This window comes from Oncorhynchus kisutch, linkage group LG1, assembly GCF_002021735.2.
Source record: "Oncorhynchus kisutch isolate 150728-3 linkage group LG1, Okis_V2, whole genome shotgun sequence".
In the NCBI taxonomy this organism is placed as follows: Eukaryota; Metazoa; Chordata; class Actinopteri; order Salmoniformes; family Salmonidae; genus Oncorhynchus; species Oncorhynchus kisutch.
Genome location: NC_034174.2, coordinates 72,244,136 through 72,262,243, shown reverse-complemented (window position 1 = coordinate 72,262,243; position 18,108 = coordinate 72,244,136). Strand labels below are relative to the sequence as shown.

The 18,108-nt window shown below is 45.0% G+C and overlaps 2 protein-coding genes across 8 annotated transcripts in view; both read left to right on the top strand.

The window, feature by feature from the left end:
- The first annotated feature begins 298 nt into the window (after positions 1-298).
- LOC109884724 (uncharacterized) lies at positions 299-11,759 on the top strand. The gene is made up of 17 exons (XM_031832103.1): positions 299-772; positions 1,720-1,875; positions 2,345-2,463; positions 4,131-4,320; positions 4,396-4,508; positions 4,609-6,538; positions 6,787-6,911; positions 7,193-7,436; positions 7,724-7,848; positions 7,952-8,051; positions 8,275-8,397; positions 8,628-8,800; positions 9,151-9,248; positions 9,480-9,607; positions 9,850-10,030; positions 11,231-11,381; positions 11,680-11,759. Exons 1-17 carry the CDS (start codon positions 313-315, stop codon positions 11,755-11,757), a joined length of 4,494 nt encoding a protein of 1,497 aa, XP_031687963.1. The 5' UTR covers positions 299-312; the 3' UTR covers positions 11,758-11,759.
- Positions 11,760-12,021: 262 nt separating this feature from the next.
- LOC109889475 (RNA binding protein fox-1 homolog 2-like) overlaps positions 12,022-18,108 on the top strand; it is a 33,350-nt gene continuing 27,263 nt past the window's right edge. For all 7 annotated transcript variants that reach the window (XR_004211034.1, XR_004211033.1, XM_031832114.1 and 4 more), the window contains exons 1-2: positions 12,022-12,063; positions 12,152-14,024. Coding sequence is in view for 5 of the 7 variants with exons in the window: in XM_031832114.1 (XP_031687974.1) it covers positions 13,767-14,024 (258 nt within the window). In the remaining 2 variants the exon portion in view is untranslated. The remainder of the gene's footprint in view (positions 12,064-12,151; positions 14,025-18,108) is intronic.

The window sequence follows — 18,108 nt, the reverse complement described above, 5'->3', positions numbered from 1 at the left end:
CGACTTTTCTGCGTCTAGACATGTCTTTTCAATGGATTCTTCAATCTCCAATGCGATTCACATGTAAGGGTCAAGTGTAGACACAGCCTTAGACTTGCATGTTTTTTCAAAAAGGACCAACATTTTGGAAATGTTGAGAAACTTGTTGGATAGTGTTAGGAAAATTCCTTATCAACGTTTTGTTGTAATAAGGTTAATTGAGACGGAATCAGCCTTTTTCATAACGAGCTGCCATCTGATTGGTCCTCACTAATTAGGCCTAATTTATTGCCCTGCAGTTGATTTTACCTGCGCGTTGGCCTCTATGCGCATATGCGCAGAAGCATCAATCTGGCGATGTCTTCCGAACAGAAGAGAAACATAGTTGTGTTTTTATGTATAATAACTGTAGCTTTTTCTAACTTGATGTTCTGTGGTGCGTTGAGTGTAGAAAAGTTTGTTCTCAATGGTTTTAATGCGGATCATGAAAAGGCGTCAAATGCTGACAGAGAGCGGAGGATCAACACAAAACAAGACGCCAAGCACAAATCTGAGTACCTTGGCGGACTGGCCATTCTTCGGCGCAATCTTCGACCTACTGTTAATAATTCCAGCATTCAAGAACCGAGTGCAGAGTCCATTGACGTTCCTGAGAACTCCATAAATAATTCGATTCAACCCAACATTGATCTAAAGTCAACTGATTTGCGGGCGCCTGTGATTGTGCGTAATGGTTTCAATGTCCAGAAAAGATCTCTGGATTACAATGCTGGACATCAGGCAGTCTTCAAAGGTGAATCTGTTTTCTATTAGATTCAAGTGTAATAGTCACATGTACCCTGTAATTACACCTGCAACCCTGTAATGTGAATCTTGAACTCTGAGTTCCTACAATGCAGGTCAAAGTGAAATCAAAACAAATGTAATAATAAAGAATAAATAAAATATATACATAACACTAACAATGGTAAATGTTCATTGGCAGAGTACATGTTTAAGGAGAGTGACAGGGGAGCAGGTAGGTGACTATTCAGCAGCCACATGGTCTGGGGGTAGAAGCTTTTGGTTGGTCTACCAGTTTTTACCATGATGCTCTTGTACTGCCCTTGTCTGAGTGATGGAAGCAGGGAGAACAGGCCTTTGCTCAGGTGGCTGGGATCTCAGATGTATCACCTTGGCCTTCTTACGACACCTAGTGTTGTCGGTGTCCTGGAGGTCAGACAGTGTGCACCCAATGGTGCGTTCGACTGAGCGTAGCACCTTGCTGTACCAGGCTGTTACGCTGCACGACAGTATGCACTCAACGGGGTTTCAGCATCCTGAGGTTGAAGAGTTGCTGTCGTGCCTTAACCGAGGTGTCTATGTGGTTTAACCATTTCACCTTCCCAATAAACGTTTTATTTTAAAAAAAAATTACCGTCTCCACGGCGGTGCCCAGCCTGTTTCCTCCTGAAGTCCACAACCCGCTCCCTTGTTTTGCTGACGTTGACGGCGCGGTTGTTTACTTGGCACCATGCAGTCAGTGCCAACATCCTCCCTGTCGGCTGTTTCGATGTTTGTAGTCAGGCTTACTATTGTCGTGTCGTCAGCAAACTTGATGATGGAGTTGGAACTGCGTGAGGTCAAGCAGTCGTGGGTTAATATCACATATATTAGGACATCTTAACAGTAGTATATGCATTTTAAATTGGTGTTTGGCCATGGATAAAGATCTCTCCTTTTATCCAATATGTTTTGAAGGCCACGGTTTTCAAGGGAAGGTCTATGGTCCATCAGCTGACCACAACCCCCACTCCAGTGAATGGCTGTTGATGAGGCCTCTGGTCCAGTGTAATGACAACCTCATGATGCTCACTGCATCTGGACGAGGTTACACACATCTACTGGTGGATAGAGGTAAGTGTTGGAGACCCATCCAGTATTTCTAAAATACCTTTACCTCAATGCGAAAGCATCACTGACTTGCTATGGAATATAATTAAATGGGATCATTAGTTTAGTTGTCTGTGGCCAGGGGTGTATTTATTTAGCAGATTCTGTTGCAAAACGTTTTGCAACGGAAACCATTTACTCCAAACGGGATATTTTGCAATAAACTAGTTTCTATTGGACAAATTTAATGTAGGTCCCTCCCCGTTTTGTTCCGTTTGCACTGTTCCCTTCCATTTGGTTCCTAGAGTAAACTAATTCTGTTGCAAATGTTTTGCAGGAGTTTTTCCTGGCAAGGTCATGTGGTCTGGAAACTCCTGGCCCTTAAGTATTCATTATGGAAGCCATTTACTGTTTTTAAGAAGCAAACGGGTTTATATTGGACAAATTCGGGTAGGTTCCTGAATATTGAATATGCACCTCTTTATCGTTCCAGCGGGCGCCTCTCCCATCTCCCTGTTCCAGCTGCCGCCGTCCTGTGGCTACCATGTGAAGACTACCTGGAGAGAGATGGTGATGATGGCACCATACGATGGCTGCTACATCATGCAGGAGGTAGAATATTTTCCCCAGGTTGCTTAAAGCCAAGCCCCACACCCCCAAAGACAGGGTAAACCCCCCACCCCCAATCATATCACAATCCACTTTCACCAGTTGACTGTAGACTCAACTATACCTTTTTTGTATTAAAATGTGCTAATGATGTGTTGTCATTAAATATGCACATATTTGCATATTGTGCAAATACATTTCTGGACAACTTGAAGTCAGCCTAAAAATGTACATTCTGTCCAGAGCAGATTGTCCATTTTTCCAATGAAAAATGTATGTAGAAATTATTTTTCATTTATTTTTTAATATCACCAATTTCTCTCTGGGTAAGCCTGGAGAATATACAGTGCATTTGGAAAGTATTCAGACCCCTTGACTTTTAACATTTTGTTATGTACAGCCTTATTCTAAAATGGATTCAATGTAAGAAATTTCCTCATCAATCTACACACAGTACCCCATAATGGCAAAGCGAAAACAGGTTTGGCAAATGTATTAAAAATATCTTATTAACATTGGTATTCAGACCTGATGCTATGAGACTGGAATTTGAGCTCCGTTGCATCCTGGTTCCATTGGTCATCCTTAAGATGTTTCTACAACTTAATTGGTGTCTACCTGTGCTGTGATCAATTCAATTGATTGGACATGATTTGGAAAGGCACACATCTGTCTAATATAAGGTCCCACAGTTAATGTCAGAGCAAAAACCAAACCAAACCAAAGGAATTGTCTGTAGCGCTCCGAGACAGGATTGTGTTAAGGCATAGATCTGGGGAAGGGTAACTGCAATCTGGGGGAGAAGGGGCCTTGGTCAGGGAGGTGAAGAGAACCTGATAGTCTCTCTGAAAAAGCTCCAGAGTTCCTCTGAAGATGGGAGAAACTTCCAGAAGGACAACCATCTCTGTAGCACTCCACCAATCAGGCCTTTATGGTAGAGTGACTAGATAGAAGCCACTCCTCAGTAAAAGGCACATTACAGCCCGCTTGGAGTTTTCCAAAAGGCACCTAAAGGACTCAGACCATGAGAAGCAAGATTCTCTGGTCTGATGAAACCAAAGATTGAACTATTTTACCTGAATGCCAAGCGTCATGTCTGGAGGAAACCTGGCACCATCCCTACGGTGAAGCTGAGGAAAGTGAGTTGGCGTGTGGGTAGTCTGACTTTTGAGAAATGGCAGTTAGTCAGTACATTGACATTAGACTGCCAAATGCCTATTTAGACCAAATCACCATCTCTTCAAACTAAGTTACTAAATACAGTCCAGTTTGTAACACTCTATGAAATTGATTTTTAAATTGTGTAATTTAAAGTAGAGATTTGAAATGATTGACCCATGTCCATTTTAAGTGCTTAAAATGAATTAGAAGGCTGACTGTAGTTTGATAAACTGAAGAGAATTTTAAATGTATTTTTTACCTTCTGAAAATACTAATATTAATGAACCAAAATATCAACATCTCAAAATGAATACTGTAGGTAGCTGCAAAAATGTCATTTCAGCCTTGATGCTCTGTTCCTCTTAGAAACCTCCAGTCAGACTGCCTCCTGTCCATTCACGCTACAATCCACCCTGCTTTTGTTCATACTAGAACATGAGATTAATCACTGTCTGTGCTCTGTCTCTCTCCCCTCTCTTCTTCCCTCACTCTCTCCCTGCCCCTATCAGCATGGTAGTTATGTCCTGCCCATGCTGTGGTGGGGCAGACCTGTGAAGATCATCTGCCCAGTCCCCCACCCTGACCCCCGACCCCACCCTGTCCCCCCAAATGCTGTCCCCTCAGTACTCTGCTCCCACTTTGGCATGGCCATCCAGATACATGGAGGGGAGGAGGTCATACACACCCTACAGGTCATAGGTGAGTTGGCTTGTTCTGCTCATGTTCCCATTTGGATTATGACTGATTCATTCATTCTCTCTCTGTCCCTAACAGAGAAAGGCAAGTGGGTGCCGTTTGTGTCTGAAGAGTGTGCCTACCAAGTGGAGTCCCACTCAGAAGACCTCATATTTTATGTTCCCTTTACAGCCCCATGTGTGACCATCGGAGTAAGTTGTAGGAAGTTGATACTCAATCATTCAGTTTAACTTCGAGTTCACTCTAGCATTGAATTGAGCTTCTATATAAATATAATGTTTCCTCTTCCAGAATGGAGTTCATCGACTGGTCCTATTGGACGGCCAGGACTTCATCCTCTCCTGCCCCTCACACCACCCTCCTCCATTTCCCTTTTTTCCCTCTCCTCCATTTTCTCAACCCTTCTCTCCTGGTGACCCGCAGCAGCAGATACCTGACCCTGTGACTTTTGCTCCCTCCACCAGCCCTCCCCTTACCTCTCTTCCCATCACCCCTTATACTCAACCCCCAGCCCAGGAACAGATGCCCCAACTTCCTGCGTTCCCCCACCACCTCCCTCATGGCATGTATCCCCAAATTCACCATTTCCCTTACGGTGGAGCTGGTTATCACCCTCTCCTCCACCCTGGTCACGAACCATACCCTGGCTCCCATCATCTTCTCCCAGGGAGATACCCAGGCCAGCAGCCCTTCTTCCCAATGGGGCCTGGGAATCACCCCTACGGCTCTGGAGACCACCATAACTCCTTTTACCTCTCCCCGCCCCCTACCCACGATCCCATGCTCTACTATTATAATGAAATCGCCCCTGGTGTCCACCGTCCTTCTGTCTATCCTACTCCTCTTATAGCTATCCGACCACCGCATCCCACCGCTTATACCAAACCTCCTTTCGCCGGTTATACCAAACCTCCTCCTCCTCCCGCCGGTTATACCAAACCTCCTCCTCCTCCCGCCGGTTATACCAAACCTCCTCCTCCTTTCGCCGGTTATACCAAACCTCCTCCTCCTTTCGCCGGTTATACCAAACCTCCTCCTCCTCCCGCCGGTTATACCAAACCTCCTCCTCCTTTCGCCGGTTATACCAAACCTCCTCCTCCTTTCGCCGGTTATACCAAACCTCCTCCTCCTCCTGCCGGTTATACCAAACCACCTCCTCCTTTCGCCGGTTATACCAAACCTCCTCCTCCTTTCGCCGGTTATACCAAACCTCCTCCTCCTTTCGCCGGTTATACCAAACCTCCTCCTCCTTTCGCCGGTTATACCAAACCTCCTCCTCCTCCCGCCGGTTATACCAAACCTCCTCCTCCTTTCGCCGCTTATACCAAACCTCCTCCTCCTTTCGCCGCTTATACCAAACCTTCTACTAAATATTATACCGAACAACCTCCTCCACCTCTCGATACTGAACCTGTTCTTCCTATAATACCTACTGCCTTTGACCGTCGTTCTTACCCCATTGTTACCGGATCTCCTCCTCCCCCCTCTGGATCCAAACCTTCATCACCTGTTTTCCAACCTCCAAAACCACCTGCAGATCCAAATGACCCATATGGGGTCCACATGACCAATCAGGCCCTGATTACTGAAGAGCCCATGTCTGCTACTGGGAGCCCCAATCCTGATCCCTATACCCAACCTCCTAAATGGCCTGTGGGTCCATACTACTACCCCTATGGTCCTTACTACCCCCCTTCTGGTCCTCACCATTATCCCTTCATACCCATCTACTACCCTTCACCTACCCCAGGGCCTAGCCCAGTCAAAGCTAGTCCTCCCCAGACTCTCCCTTCAGGTCCTCAGGACCCTACAATGCCCACGGTCTACCCACCCCACCACTACCCTCAGCCAGTCACCTGCTCTCCCTCTGCCCATACCATCTGTAGCTATTACCCATATCCTGTGGATGTGCCACACCACCCATATCCTCTCTACCTGACGCCCAGCCCCCCTCTGACCACCCCAGCCCTTCCCTCCACAGGTGCAGCTCTGCCTGGTGCTACTCAACCACCCCAGACTTCACCAACCACCCCCTCACCCTCCTCCAGGACCATATCGTCCACTACTACTCTCACTCCTTGGATGTCCATCCTCACCCCTACTCTCCCCCCTCAGCCCTCCCTCTCTCCTGGGCTCTCCCCTCGGCCCTCCCTCCACTGTCTAGCTGGGCAGATGATGGTGTCTCTGCCCTCTGCTCTCCTGGACTCCATCCAGGTCAAAGGTCAGAATGTCCCTCTGCTCACCACATGGTCGGTGTTTGATGTCCAGAATTCCCTTATTTGATGTACTAACTGCTGCATTAATTGTTTCATTGTGTATCTATAAAGGAATGGATTTTAGATCCGTCTTTCCTCCAATTGTGACGTGGGCTGCTGTTTAAATTGACCATACGACCCTATCAGGAAGAACACGGGCCCATGATTCACTTTTATTACATTAATGCTCACTGAATTGCATTGCTCTTTTCAGATAAGATGAATGGCTGGGTGTCTATCTCCAGTGCCCCGGCGGCTTGTAGATACATCCTACAGTTGAGTAAGGGTGGTGGAGTGATCCTCCATTCCCCTCTCCCTGCCTGCCACAGCCAGGCTATGGTGAGTGCCCCAGAACTTAAATCTGGGTCGTGTTCATTATTGCACAGAGTAGAAAATGAAGCAAAGCGTTTCGCAATGGAAAATGTGTTCCTTATTGGACAGGTTCAGATCCCTCCCTGTTTGTCAGTTTTGTTGCTTGGTGACTATAACCCTGTTTTCATTTTGAAGTATTTGCTGTGAAAATGGACCTCTGTTTGCTATTTTGATGTGGCCCATTGAAGTGGGAGTTGTTGGTTTTGGCTGTTAAACTCAACGTTTCCTTTTTTTTTTTTTTCATCCAGGCCCTCAATCCACACCAGCTCTCCCTCCCCCTGAAGTTTTGGGACACAGTCCTGGGGCAATACAGATCTCTGGAGCTCCATTGCCCGTCAACTGTGACCCCATCACCCCACACCACTACCGCCACCCTCCCAACGACGACCCACACCAGGCCTCCCACTCCCCCCAAGCCACACGTCTTCTGCTCTGCTCGCCACATGAGGGTGGAGCTTCCCTCAGGTCCCATATCTGGAGTCGTTGTCAAGGGTGAGTGTGTGTGTGTGTGTCTGTTGGGGGATGGTATATGTTTCAGGTGCATATGGTTGTCATCATCCCTGCATGAGTTGAATTCTAACGTGGTTGAGAGGACCTAAGCTTTTTTTTCCAGTTTATTGGGGTGGGGGGGGGGTGTTTTTGTGCAGTACCATACAATGTTTCACCAGAACTGCAGTTTTGTCTTAAATGGTAAATAGTGGCTTTGTTAGACAAAATATGGGCATTTATTTTCAAAATGTCTTAGTGATTGTGCAATAATGGCTACAAATCATTCTCAGACATCGAAGGGATTGAGATGATCCTGATGGATGCCCCAGAGCATTGTGGGTATGTGGCAAGCAAGGGAAAGGATGGCATGATCACCCTGAACCTCCCCTTCAACTCTTGTCACATGACTGTCCAGGTGTGTTTTATGTGCTGATCAAGGATCAGGTCCTCCCAGTCTGTGTAATCTCATTCATTATGGTCTAAGGAGTCAGTTTAGCCTTTATCTTTGTTCCTAACAGGGTAAAGAGCACCGCATAGATGTGATTTACTCCACGTTGAATGGACAAAAAGGAAAGGCCCAATTGTTCTGTCCAGTTTCCATACCCGTTTCTCATCAAGGTAGAAACATAACTGGTTATCCTCGTTCTGATGAATGCTTTAATGGCTGAAACATCTGTCTTTTTAAAAATTGTTTAATTTGTTTTTAATGGTGAGCGAGCATTGAGCCTTACCTGTCCTGTGTTGTCTGAATGGAAATAAAGGGATATGTAGGATGTTATATCAAGCTCATTCAGATTACTGGTCACTCCTGTCCATTTGACATTTCCTGTGTATCCTGTAGAGTGTAACCTTCCCAGTGACCTGCGCCTCCCCTGCGGCCGCCGCCCTCTATCCCAGGCAGACTGTCTCTCTCTGGGCTGCTGCTACAGCACCAAGCCCTCTGCCTGCTACTACTCCATGGATGGTAAGTATAACCCCAAATGAATCACAATTTGTATTTTCTTGATTCTTTAGTCCGCTCCTGACCTTCTCCAATGCAGGAAGAGGACACGAGGAATCAAGAAAATGCCATTAAGATTCACCCCTGCAATAAATCTTAATTGTCTGAGATATAGGGTCCCAATATCAGTCAACCTTGGAATGCCACTAGATCCACCTTTAGCTAACCCAGAGTGTTTACATGTTCTTTCCCAGAATGCACATTGGACCGCCACTTTGTCTTTTTGGTGCCCGCCTCCCTCACGGACCCCCCTCTGTCCCCTGCTTTGCTCACTGCCGCTGGCAACCCCACCTGCGCCCCTCAGAGGGTGACTCCAGACTACGCCCTGTTCAAGATCCCACTGGGCGGCTGCGGGGCCCACAGATACGTGAGTGGCCCTTAATTATCTTCTTGTACAGTTTTTGAATTCATTATTTTAAAAGTCGGAGTTGATTAGCAATTGTTGGGACTCCATTAAGCCTCATGGGTTACTGAATGGGTGCACTTCATTAACATTGCTCTCCAATGTCTGAATCTGTGTTCTCTGGAGGGCCCTGGGCTTAAAGGAACATTCAGTCAAACTATCTTTTGGTATTTCATTAGTCTACAGTTGATACAGTCCCAAAATGTTTTGCTTGTCAGCAATCAAGTTTTCAACATCAATCTGTGTTTGTAATTGGACAAGTTCAGTTTGAAAACGTTTTCTCTCTACTGAACTGGACCCTATTGTTCCAACAGGAGGTTGGCCAAACGGTAGTCTACATGGTGGAGATCATCAACACGGTCCAGTCAATCACTCTCAACTATGGGACCATCACCAGAGACTCTCCTATCAGGTCAGTTATAAACCCCCACTGGGGTTCACAAGCTGTTAATTTCACGTTTCACTGTTACTTGGAAAGAGAAACACATTCTGGTCAAACGAGAGAACAACAATAATAATTCAATGCATTATCTTATCGAGTGACGTATTCAATAGGAATGGAGTTTGTATTTTTTTCAGTGCAGGAATGTATGAAGTTTCTCAGCTGTGGCCTCCCTATCTGCTGTTTTCCTGTTGCTCCTAGGCTGCTGGTTGAGTGCCAGTACAGTCCTGGCTCTGTGGCGAGTGTTGGCTTCCTGGTCAAGACCCCCTCCTTTGGCCCCTCCATTCAGGCCCAGGGTGTGTTGGGGGTCCAGCTCAGGATTGCCACAGGTACGCAGCTATAGTTGCTCACACATCTCACCCATTTAGCTGCTGTCGGTTTCTCCAACTCCACACTCCAAGTGGTAGTGGTCAGTCTTGTTGCATGTCAACTTATAAAGTTCACTTTTAGAGCATTTTAACAGTATGTCAATTTGCTTTGGATGCCAAGAAACATTGTCAAGCACCTGGAAAGGATGAACATTATTATGTAACACATTAAAGTAACACCCTTTCCCCCACTTCCACTCCAGACGAGCAGTACAGTAGCTTCTACCCCCAGTACCACCGGCCCCTGCAGATGCTCTTGGGTAAACCCTTACACCTTGAGGTGCGTCTGCTCAACCCCCCAGATGACAAAGTGGTCCTGCTGGTACACTACTGCGTGGCCTACCCCAGATCAGGACAGACTGTCTGGGTACTCCTCTATAATGGGTACGCTGCAGGGTTTACCTTTGACCTTCTAGGCTCCTACATGTCTGTGTTCAACTACGATAGTGAGCTCAAAGTATTGGGACAGTGAAACTTAAAAAAATGTATTTTCAATGTTTTTATCGGTTCTGTAATCCAACATTTATGATTTGGAATGATACTATGAGGTTAATGTGCAGACTGTCAGATTTAATTTGAGGGTATTTTCATCCATATCGGGTGAACCGTATAGAAATTACAGCACTTTTTTGCATGTAATCTCCCCCCCCCCCCCCCCCCCCCTTTTTTAGGGGACCAAAAGCATTAGGACAAATTCACTTATGCGTGTTAAAGTAATCAACAATTAAGTATTTTCTCCCATATTCCTAGCACCCAATGATTACATTTAACTTGTTGGATGCATTTGCTGTTTGTTTTGGTTGAGATTATATTGTGCCCAATAGTAATGAATGATAAATAATGTACATGTCACTATAATTGTAAATAATAATAGAATATTTCTTAACACTTCAACATTAATGTGGATGCTACCATGGTTATGGATATTCCTCAATGAATCGTAAGTGATAAAGTTAGACGCACAAATATCATACGCCTACGACATGCAAACTTCTTTACCATAACAATAAGTGACTTCAAAATGACACAAATTATTTACCATTTAATTTCTATTGGGCACAAAATAATCTGAAACGCAACCAAAACAAACAGCAAATGCATCCAACAAGTTTGAAGTAACACGCTTGATGTAATCATTGGGTGCTAGGAATATGGGATGTAAATACTAAACTGTTGACTACTTTTAATACACAAGTGAATTCCTGGCTCTGTGGCGAGTGTTGGCTTCCTGGTCAAGACCCCCTACTTTGGCCCCTCCATTCAGGCCCAGGGTGTGTTGGGCCCCCCCCCCATTTTAGGAGACAATGTAGAAAAAGTGCAGTAATTGGTGAAAATGCTGGCAGTTTTCACTGAAACCTCCAGTCATTTGACTCGTTTAATTTCAAAACATTCCAATAGTTTTGTAGCTCACTAAATTTTGGGGTACAATTTAAAGTAATTAATTTTACATGATTATTTAACATTTACAAACTGCACACGTCAGTGGGCAGATCATCACAGGGATGGAGGAAAAGGGAAGTATTTTCAGAAAGAGTTTTTCTTGTTGCGCTGCGCTGAATAACCACATTCTCGCCTCCTGTGTAGATGTCCTAACCATCTGGACCCGGCCTCTCAGAAGCCTCACCCATCTCCTCCACCCCCACCCTTCCACCAAGGCCAGACACGAAGGTTCACCATCTCCACCTTCCAGTTCCTCACCTCTGGACAGACCCAGACATTGGAGGACCATGAAGAGGTGAGGGCTGCCCCACTGCACTAGACCTTTAACTTGGAGCCAATGGCTGTCTTAAGTTAACGTAGCCATCTTCCCTGTCTTTCTTTCCTCCATTCTCAGTCATCTGGCAGTGCGTGACAGTTTCCCTCCATTAATTTAGCCCTTTAATCTATCAATGGTCATGAACAACGGGAGTCTTTGAGACCTATAGCCAAAGGCAAGAAGAGGCCAGTAACAGCAGCTCTGTCTGTAGGTGTGGCTGACTTGCTTCTCATCTGACCCTCCCTTGTCCTCTGTTCTCGCTTTCTCCTCCCCTCAGATCTACTTCATGTGTTCTACTGAAGTGTGTTCGCCGCTGGACGGCAGCCTGTGTGTAGAGGGATGCTTTGGCCAGTGACTGTAAGGAACCGCACAGACACAATGTTCAGTCACTATGGACACGGCAGAGCCCTGGTCAAACGTAGTGCACTATATAGGGAGTAGGGTACCATTTGGGATGCATCCATAACTCACATGTGATTTTATTTTTTATAATTATTTAATTCCCAGAAATGGAGCAAAAGGCTGACGTGTGGTGCCACACAGCAAAAATATGGTTTTGTAATTAAGGCTACTTTAATTATTTAAGAGGACTAATGCATTTCCTGCCTCTGTTCCACAGAGAAAAGATGGACAGAAAGCAATGGTCATGGAAGATTAACTGGTAGGATTTTCCCTTTGTCAGTGGAACAGATTCAACTTTACTAAGAATGGAAATGTATAACTTCTTTCCTCTCTCTTTTCATCTCCAGGCCCAAGGCTGCTCGTTCAACACTAATAAAACCCCTTAAAAGGAGACTGTGTTTCTTGCTCCCAGGCAGTCTAGTCTAGATGGCATGATGCTGACTCCACCAGTGCTGTACTCAATTGTTTACGTTCACACTGACTCCGCCTATGGAGGTTCTAGACAACGGCCTGAATCAACATTCTGGATATCCAATGTTATTCCATACATTATAGCATTCAATGTGATTACTGTCTAAAATGGCTTTTGAATATAGGTTAGCAGACCTCTTCCATATTATACATGCATTTATACATACATACATAAGGTCATTAATTTGCATGAAGATCATAAGTTTTGACCACTGGGTGTCAGCCAAGCTCTAAACCAGGATCGAGAATGCCTCCTGAGGCTCTTGATTTGTAGTTGAGGGGTCTGAAGACCTTGAAATGGCTGTTGTGTAATAATAGGAGCGCAATCATGTTATCTCAATGGCACATTTATCTGAGTAATGTTGTCACCTTCGAAATGTTTATTTTATTCTACAGCACAGGTTAGTAGGCCTTTAGTCTATTTTAAAGGAGGAGCACGCGAATCATGCGTCATTCATATTCCGCTGGTTAAAGAAGTCTAGGTTCAAAATGCTGCGAAAACGAACATGGCCCTCACATGCCCCCCATTTTAATTGTTTGTAAGCACTGCGGCACACTACGTTTTTTGTTGTTGTGGCTGCCATGCTAGTGTGTGTGCGTTTTTTTTAGGGAGAGAACGGAAGATAGGAGGGCGCACGTCCAAGGGGAACGAGGGAGGGACCTACACGAGAGCACAGAGGGGGAGGGAAGATCATTTCCTTTCTGTAGTGTACACGCCGCAAGAATACACCGGGATAAGGACGGAAAAAAATATAGGGAAGACGGTAAAGGAAATACCGCAGCCCCGTTGTCTTTTGTTTTGGGAATTCATCTAACACAGAACGGAAGACTAACATGGGGAGATGGTTCTTAAGGATTGACTTTCAATAACCCTCTCCATGCGAAAAAGTCTGGCGAGTAGACTGAAAAAGGCAAAAGCAGTCAGGGAAGACATGTTTAGTGATTTTAGTCCTGCGCTTGAGGTAGGATGTTGATGTTTTTTCATAAAATATTTCTGTCTCTGGCACAAATAAGGGGTCAACGGTGAATGGGCATATTATTCCAGGCACCGTATCATTAAGCAGTGTAGTTAATTACTTAGGTTAATAAAACGGTAAAATAGCCTAGGCCTTCTGCAGACTGAATATTGCTTTAACGTTACATGACTAACGTTAGTAGGCTAGGCCTAAACACAAGGCTATGAACCGATAAATTAACGTTAACTACTAATTTTGTATAGAATGTATTTGTAATCTGCATCGTATCAATGGCTGTAAGAGCAACACATTTTTAAAGAAACAAGTAATTAGTTATATCGAATTACTTGATCAGATTATACACATCTGATCATCTTTAATATCAAGGGTTTCATAACAGGGACAGACTATATAAAAAACCCAATCGGTTTCTTACAAACACAATTTTGACCACAGAAAAGAGTTCGACAGAGGCCAAGGTAGAAAGGATAGGTTAACATTCTAGCACTAGACAGGGAACATCAGGCGTTTTTAAATGTTAATGTCGACCGACGTATCATCAATCATGCTGCCTGTATCTCGGGCTATCATGGACCGGGATCGAGAGCTCCAGGACACAATGGCCGGGGTGCACCCCAACTCGACCGGGGCTTCTGGCGCAGCTGTCCGGGGAATGAAGCGAGGAGACCCAGCATCTGACGCGCAGACGTCGACAGCTCTTGTGGAATCGGCCGGGGCAGAGTGCAAGCGTCCCCGGATTGACGCATCTGGAGTAGTCGCAGAGGTCGGCCAGGTAAGAAGGAACCGAGAGAGGAGTGGGCATTTTAATTGCTCTGTTTTTCTAATTAATACACCCACTTGCATGCTTTACAGCCAAAACACAAAGCAAAGCGCTGTTATAGATAGATTTGATCTCACACTGGTGTTTTCATGCCAGATAGGCTGCTAATAGCCTAATTATTCGCTACCGTAGACATTAAAACCACACATGGAACAGGAAACACCATACTAACCCAAACTATTTAATATAGCACTCGAATGAGGTCGCTAGGCTAATTAACTTCCGACCATTTTCATCTATTTATTGGTGTGATTAATTAGCGTGTCGCCAGAGAGCGCGAGAGAGATCGGTGTACGAGTTGACCCACACAATAGCCTAGTAGTAGTTTACAGTATCCTATCTGCATTTTAGCTCTCCGCGGACTCGGCAAGCAATATATAGCCTATTAATATCGATGACTACGGAGGCTGCTACAATGTTGCCATGTCTTTTGAAGTGTACACAAAACTGACATTTTCCTGAAACGATACAATGCTTCAGAGGTCCTTTGTTATTGTAGTGTAGGCCTATTCAACAACATGTTTACTTAGTTATGCAGGCTATGCTCTTTCTCCAGCGGTTACATTATTATACTCCGCCGAAAGCAGCGGCATTTGGCCTCTATCACTAAGAAAAGCATGTTTTCAAATAGCAGGAATGTAAACAAAAGTAACCTTTGTTATGCTTAAAGAGTCATACTTCGTCGGGCGTCTTGGTGTTAATAGTATTTGGTTTATAATGGGAGTGAAATGTTTGCGTGTGTGATTTTTGGGGGGTTGGGGTGGGGGACCTTAAACAAAGACGTCCTATTCTATGACTGGGATACAATCACTGCCTGTTGTGTATTTAGTCCTTTTAGTCCTACTGTAACAAGTCAAACCCACATGCTTTAGTCTATTGCACTTGGCGGTGACATTTACCACTTAATGATGGAACTGCCAGTATCATCACAGCAGATTTATTTAAATCAAATTGACCCGGCTACCCAGTAATTTTCAGTGCTGTCAAATGCCCACATTTTCCACATCTCTAGAGGAATACATAGGCAGGATGTCACGTGACGCACTAAATGTATCATGTTGCATTAAGTTGCAGCGGGAAGTTAACCGATCCATCCAAAGGTAAAATGCCCTTCTCTCTGCCATTGTAAGTAGCAGTAATGGAGGGGAATTGACGAGTGCTGCCCTCGTGTAATAGTGGGGGAGACTTTCTTTAGAGGCAGTCCACCACGATACTCTCCTACAGGGGTGCTGAAAGACAATCTTATAGTGTCTAATTCACTTTTAACAGACAGAATGTGTCTGCGTTTGTGTGGGAGGGAGAGGTATGGATGGATGGATCAATGGTCACTTGGCTCCTAAAAAGGTATTGAAAGTCTTTGGGTTGGTCTAAGACCCCCACCTCCTCCCTGGTAGATCCCACCCCTCCCTTGTAGATCCCACTACTCCCTGGTAGATCCACCCCTCCCTCGTAGATTCCCCCCCTCGTAGATCTCCTCCACCCTTCCCTGGTAGTAGGGAGCAGATTTGCCCTATCACCAGCAATAAAGAGGCTTTTTCCGCTAGGCTAACGGGATCACCGCTCATTCAGGAGGGGGCATTAGAACCACACTGATCCCTATCTACAGGGGAAGGATTAATCACACCACACACACACACACACTGCATAATGCAGGCGGTAGAGCTTAGTATCATATTTTGGCTACAAAAGCTGGTGATGTACATTTATTGACATTGCTTTAAATTCCTATTGTCTATTGTAATCAATAGGCTTCCACACTATTATCATACAGACTGTTCATTGTTACGACATTAGATTGAGTACTGTTAATAATTTTCCACTTAGTGAATACGTGGTACCGGTGCTGTGTTCTTATTCCCCTGACCTGATGCCTCCATTAATATTTCAGCTGAAAGTAGGTTGAGATATTGAACACTCCTTCCTTAAAAGAGGGTGGCGCTAAGCTTTCCAAGAAATGACTTCATAAATGCACGATTGCATTTCTCCAAATCTAACTTCTTTCCCCAGCCTCTCCCCCTCCCGGCCTCTCCCCCATGGGTAGGATGAATCATGGAAAGTGTTGTGTTATTATGTGAGGTTATTCCTTTTTAAGTAGTCCAGTAACTGGACACGTCTCACTCATTCTCTTTCTCTCCCTCTCTCATTGTCTTTCCCTCTACTGAGTGTTAATCACAGAATGTTTGGCACGCTGCTCGTCACACCACGTCATGACCTCTGACCTCTGGTTAATGCCAGTAGAATGGGATGTGGTGGTAATGGTGATAAGCCATCCCTTTCCACCATCACACAACAGAGGACCGTCAGCCATTGCACACTTTGTCATAGACACTATTGTGGTTGATGTGTGTCTCTCAAATGTCACCTTTGTTTCCTTACATAGTGTTCTACTTTTGACTATTGATTCCCTAATAGGGAGTAGTGTGCTTGTGCTGTTTTACACATTAAAGTCACGAAAGTCCTTATCATTAATCTCATCTAGTTCAGTCATAACAATAAAAGCTCTAACCTGAATGGGTTTATCCGAATCGTACACTTATGACACTATTTCATATTCTTACCCTGCAGCTGCATAGCTCTTTGAAAACCTCCTTCATATTTCACTTTGGCAGCGATCCAAAATGCATGGGTTAGAATTAGAATAAGAACCGCAAATCGAGATTTTGGAGATGTCGAGGTTGTCGGATCCAATTTGATTCCGTATGCAGAGCTCCCTGCGTCTGTCACGCAGCGTACGACCCGGGTCCCTAACCTAATAGGGACCCGCCTGGGGTGACAGCGGCCAGTATGAATGACTGGACTACAACATTAATGTAGGTGGAGGAGCACAGAGCAGAAGACCTGGGTTTAAAGCTATTTGACATCTTTCAAATGCTTTGTGCCTTTGCTCTAGTCAAGCCCGGAGAGCCAGATGGGCCAGGTTGACACATTTGAGGCTATTCAATTGGTCCATCAAAATCAGGCAAGCTCAATCAAACAGAGATGAAATGGTTTGGAAATTGGAATGGTTTTGAATAGTGTTTGAACCCAGGTCAGCAGTTTAGTGAGCAGCAGCACTCAGATGTACTTTTATTTCAGTCCGCCTGACCGAAATAGAATGAAACGTCAGCAAGAAAAATGTTCTCCTCTTCTGCTCCGAGTTTGAGAATATTTATTTAGTTTTGATCCCATTTCTCCCCGAGAGGATGATGACGGTCTCCTCCACCAGGTTCACTGACTCAACCCCAAGTTGTTTATTTTGGGTTCTGTGTAGCAGGGGTTCATTTGTTATCTGTGCATTACAGGTCGACATTGTCTTGATAAACTGATCTATAATCAGATTTTCCTGCCCCAGTTCTAGCATCAACCATCAGCAGGAACAGTTCAAACTGATCCAAGAGCTGCACGTACAGGCAACATCCACTAAAACCAGTTAAAGCCCCTCTAAAAGCATAGGACTATAAGCGTAGGTATTCTGTGTCAAAGGACAAGAATGGGAAGTATAGAGTGCTGGAATACACTATTGGATCCTCTGGCTGGCTGTGAGGCTTAGAATGTAAGGGCTCTGTGGTTGAAATGGAGTCACATCCTCTGAGTGCCTTATGCCTTCTTGGCCCTCATGTTCTTTGGGAAAAATTGAATAAAATTTGATGTGGTTTCAACTTGGAGTTGACTCCATAAAAAAGTGATCCTGTATCAAATGATGAGTGAATAACCAGGTGGCCTGTGAAAATAAAGAATCACCACTACACACACACAACCTGTGGTTTTGGGAGGGCACTGGGTCCATGTGTACAAGGGATTACCACAATCCTGTGAACTGGTGATGTGAGTGAGAAACTTGGACCATTGGAAGTAACTGAACTCCTGTTCACGTTGACACACACACACACCATGCCCTTCTCAACCCATACCTCTGTTTTGGGTCCTTTTTCACCCCCCCCCCCCCCCCCCCCCCCCCCCCCACGGAGTCCCCCTCTCCCCTCCCTCCTTTCACCATCTGTTGACTTGAAGACATCTTGTTACTTTCTGCTGATTGCTCTCTCCCTCTCACTCTCTT

Excerpts from the sequence above, each read along its gene's own strand:
- LOC109884724 (XM_031832103.1), top strand. The coding sequence starts at position 313 with ATGCGCAGAAGCATCAATCTGGCGATGTCTTCCGAACAGAAGAGAAAC. Across the intron at positions 773-1,719 it reads ACATCAGGCAGTCTTCAAAG|GCCACGGTTTTCAAGGGAAG; the intron begins GTGAATCTGTTT and ends TATGTTTTGAAG. Across the intron at positions 7,437-7,723 it reads ATCTGGAGTCGTTGTCAAGG|ACATCGAAGGGATTGAGATG; the intron begins GTGAGTGTGTGT and ends AATCATTCTCAG.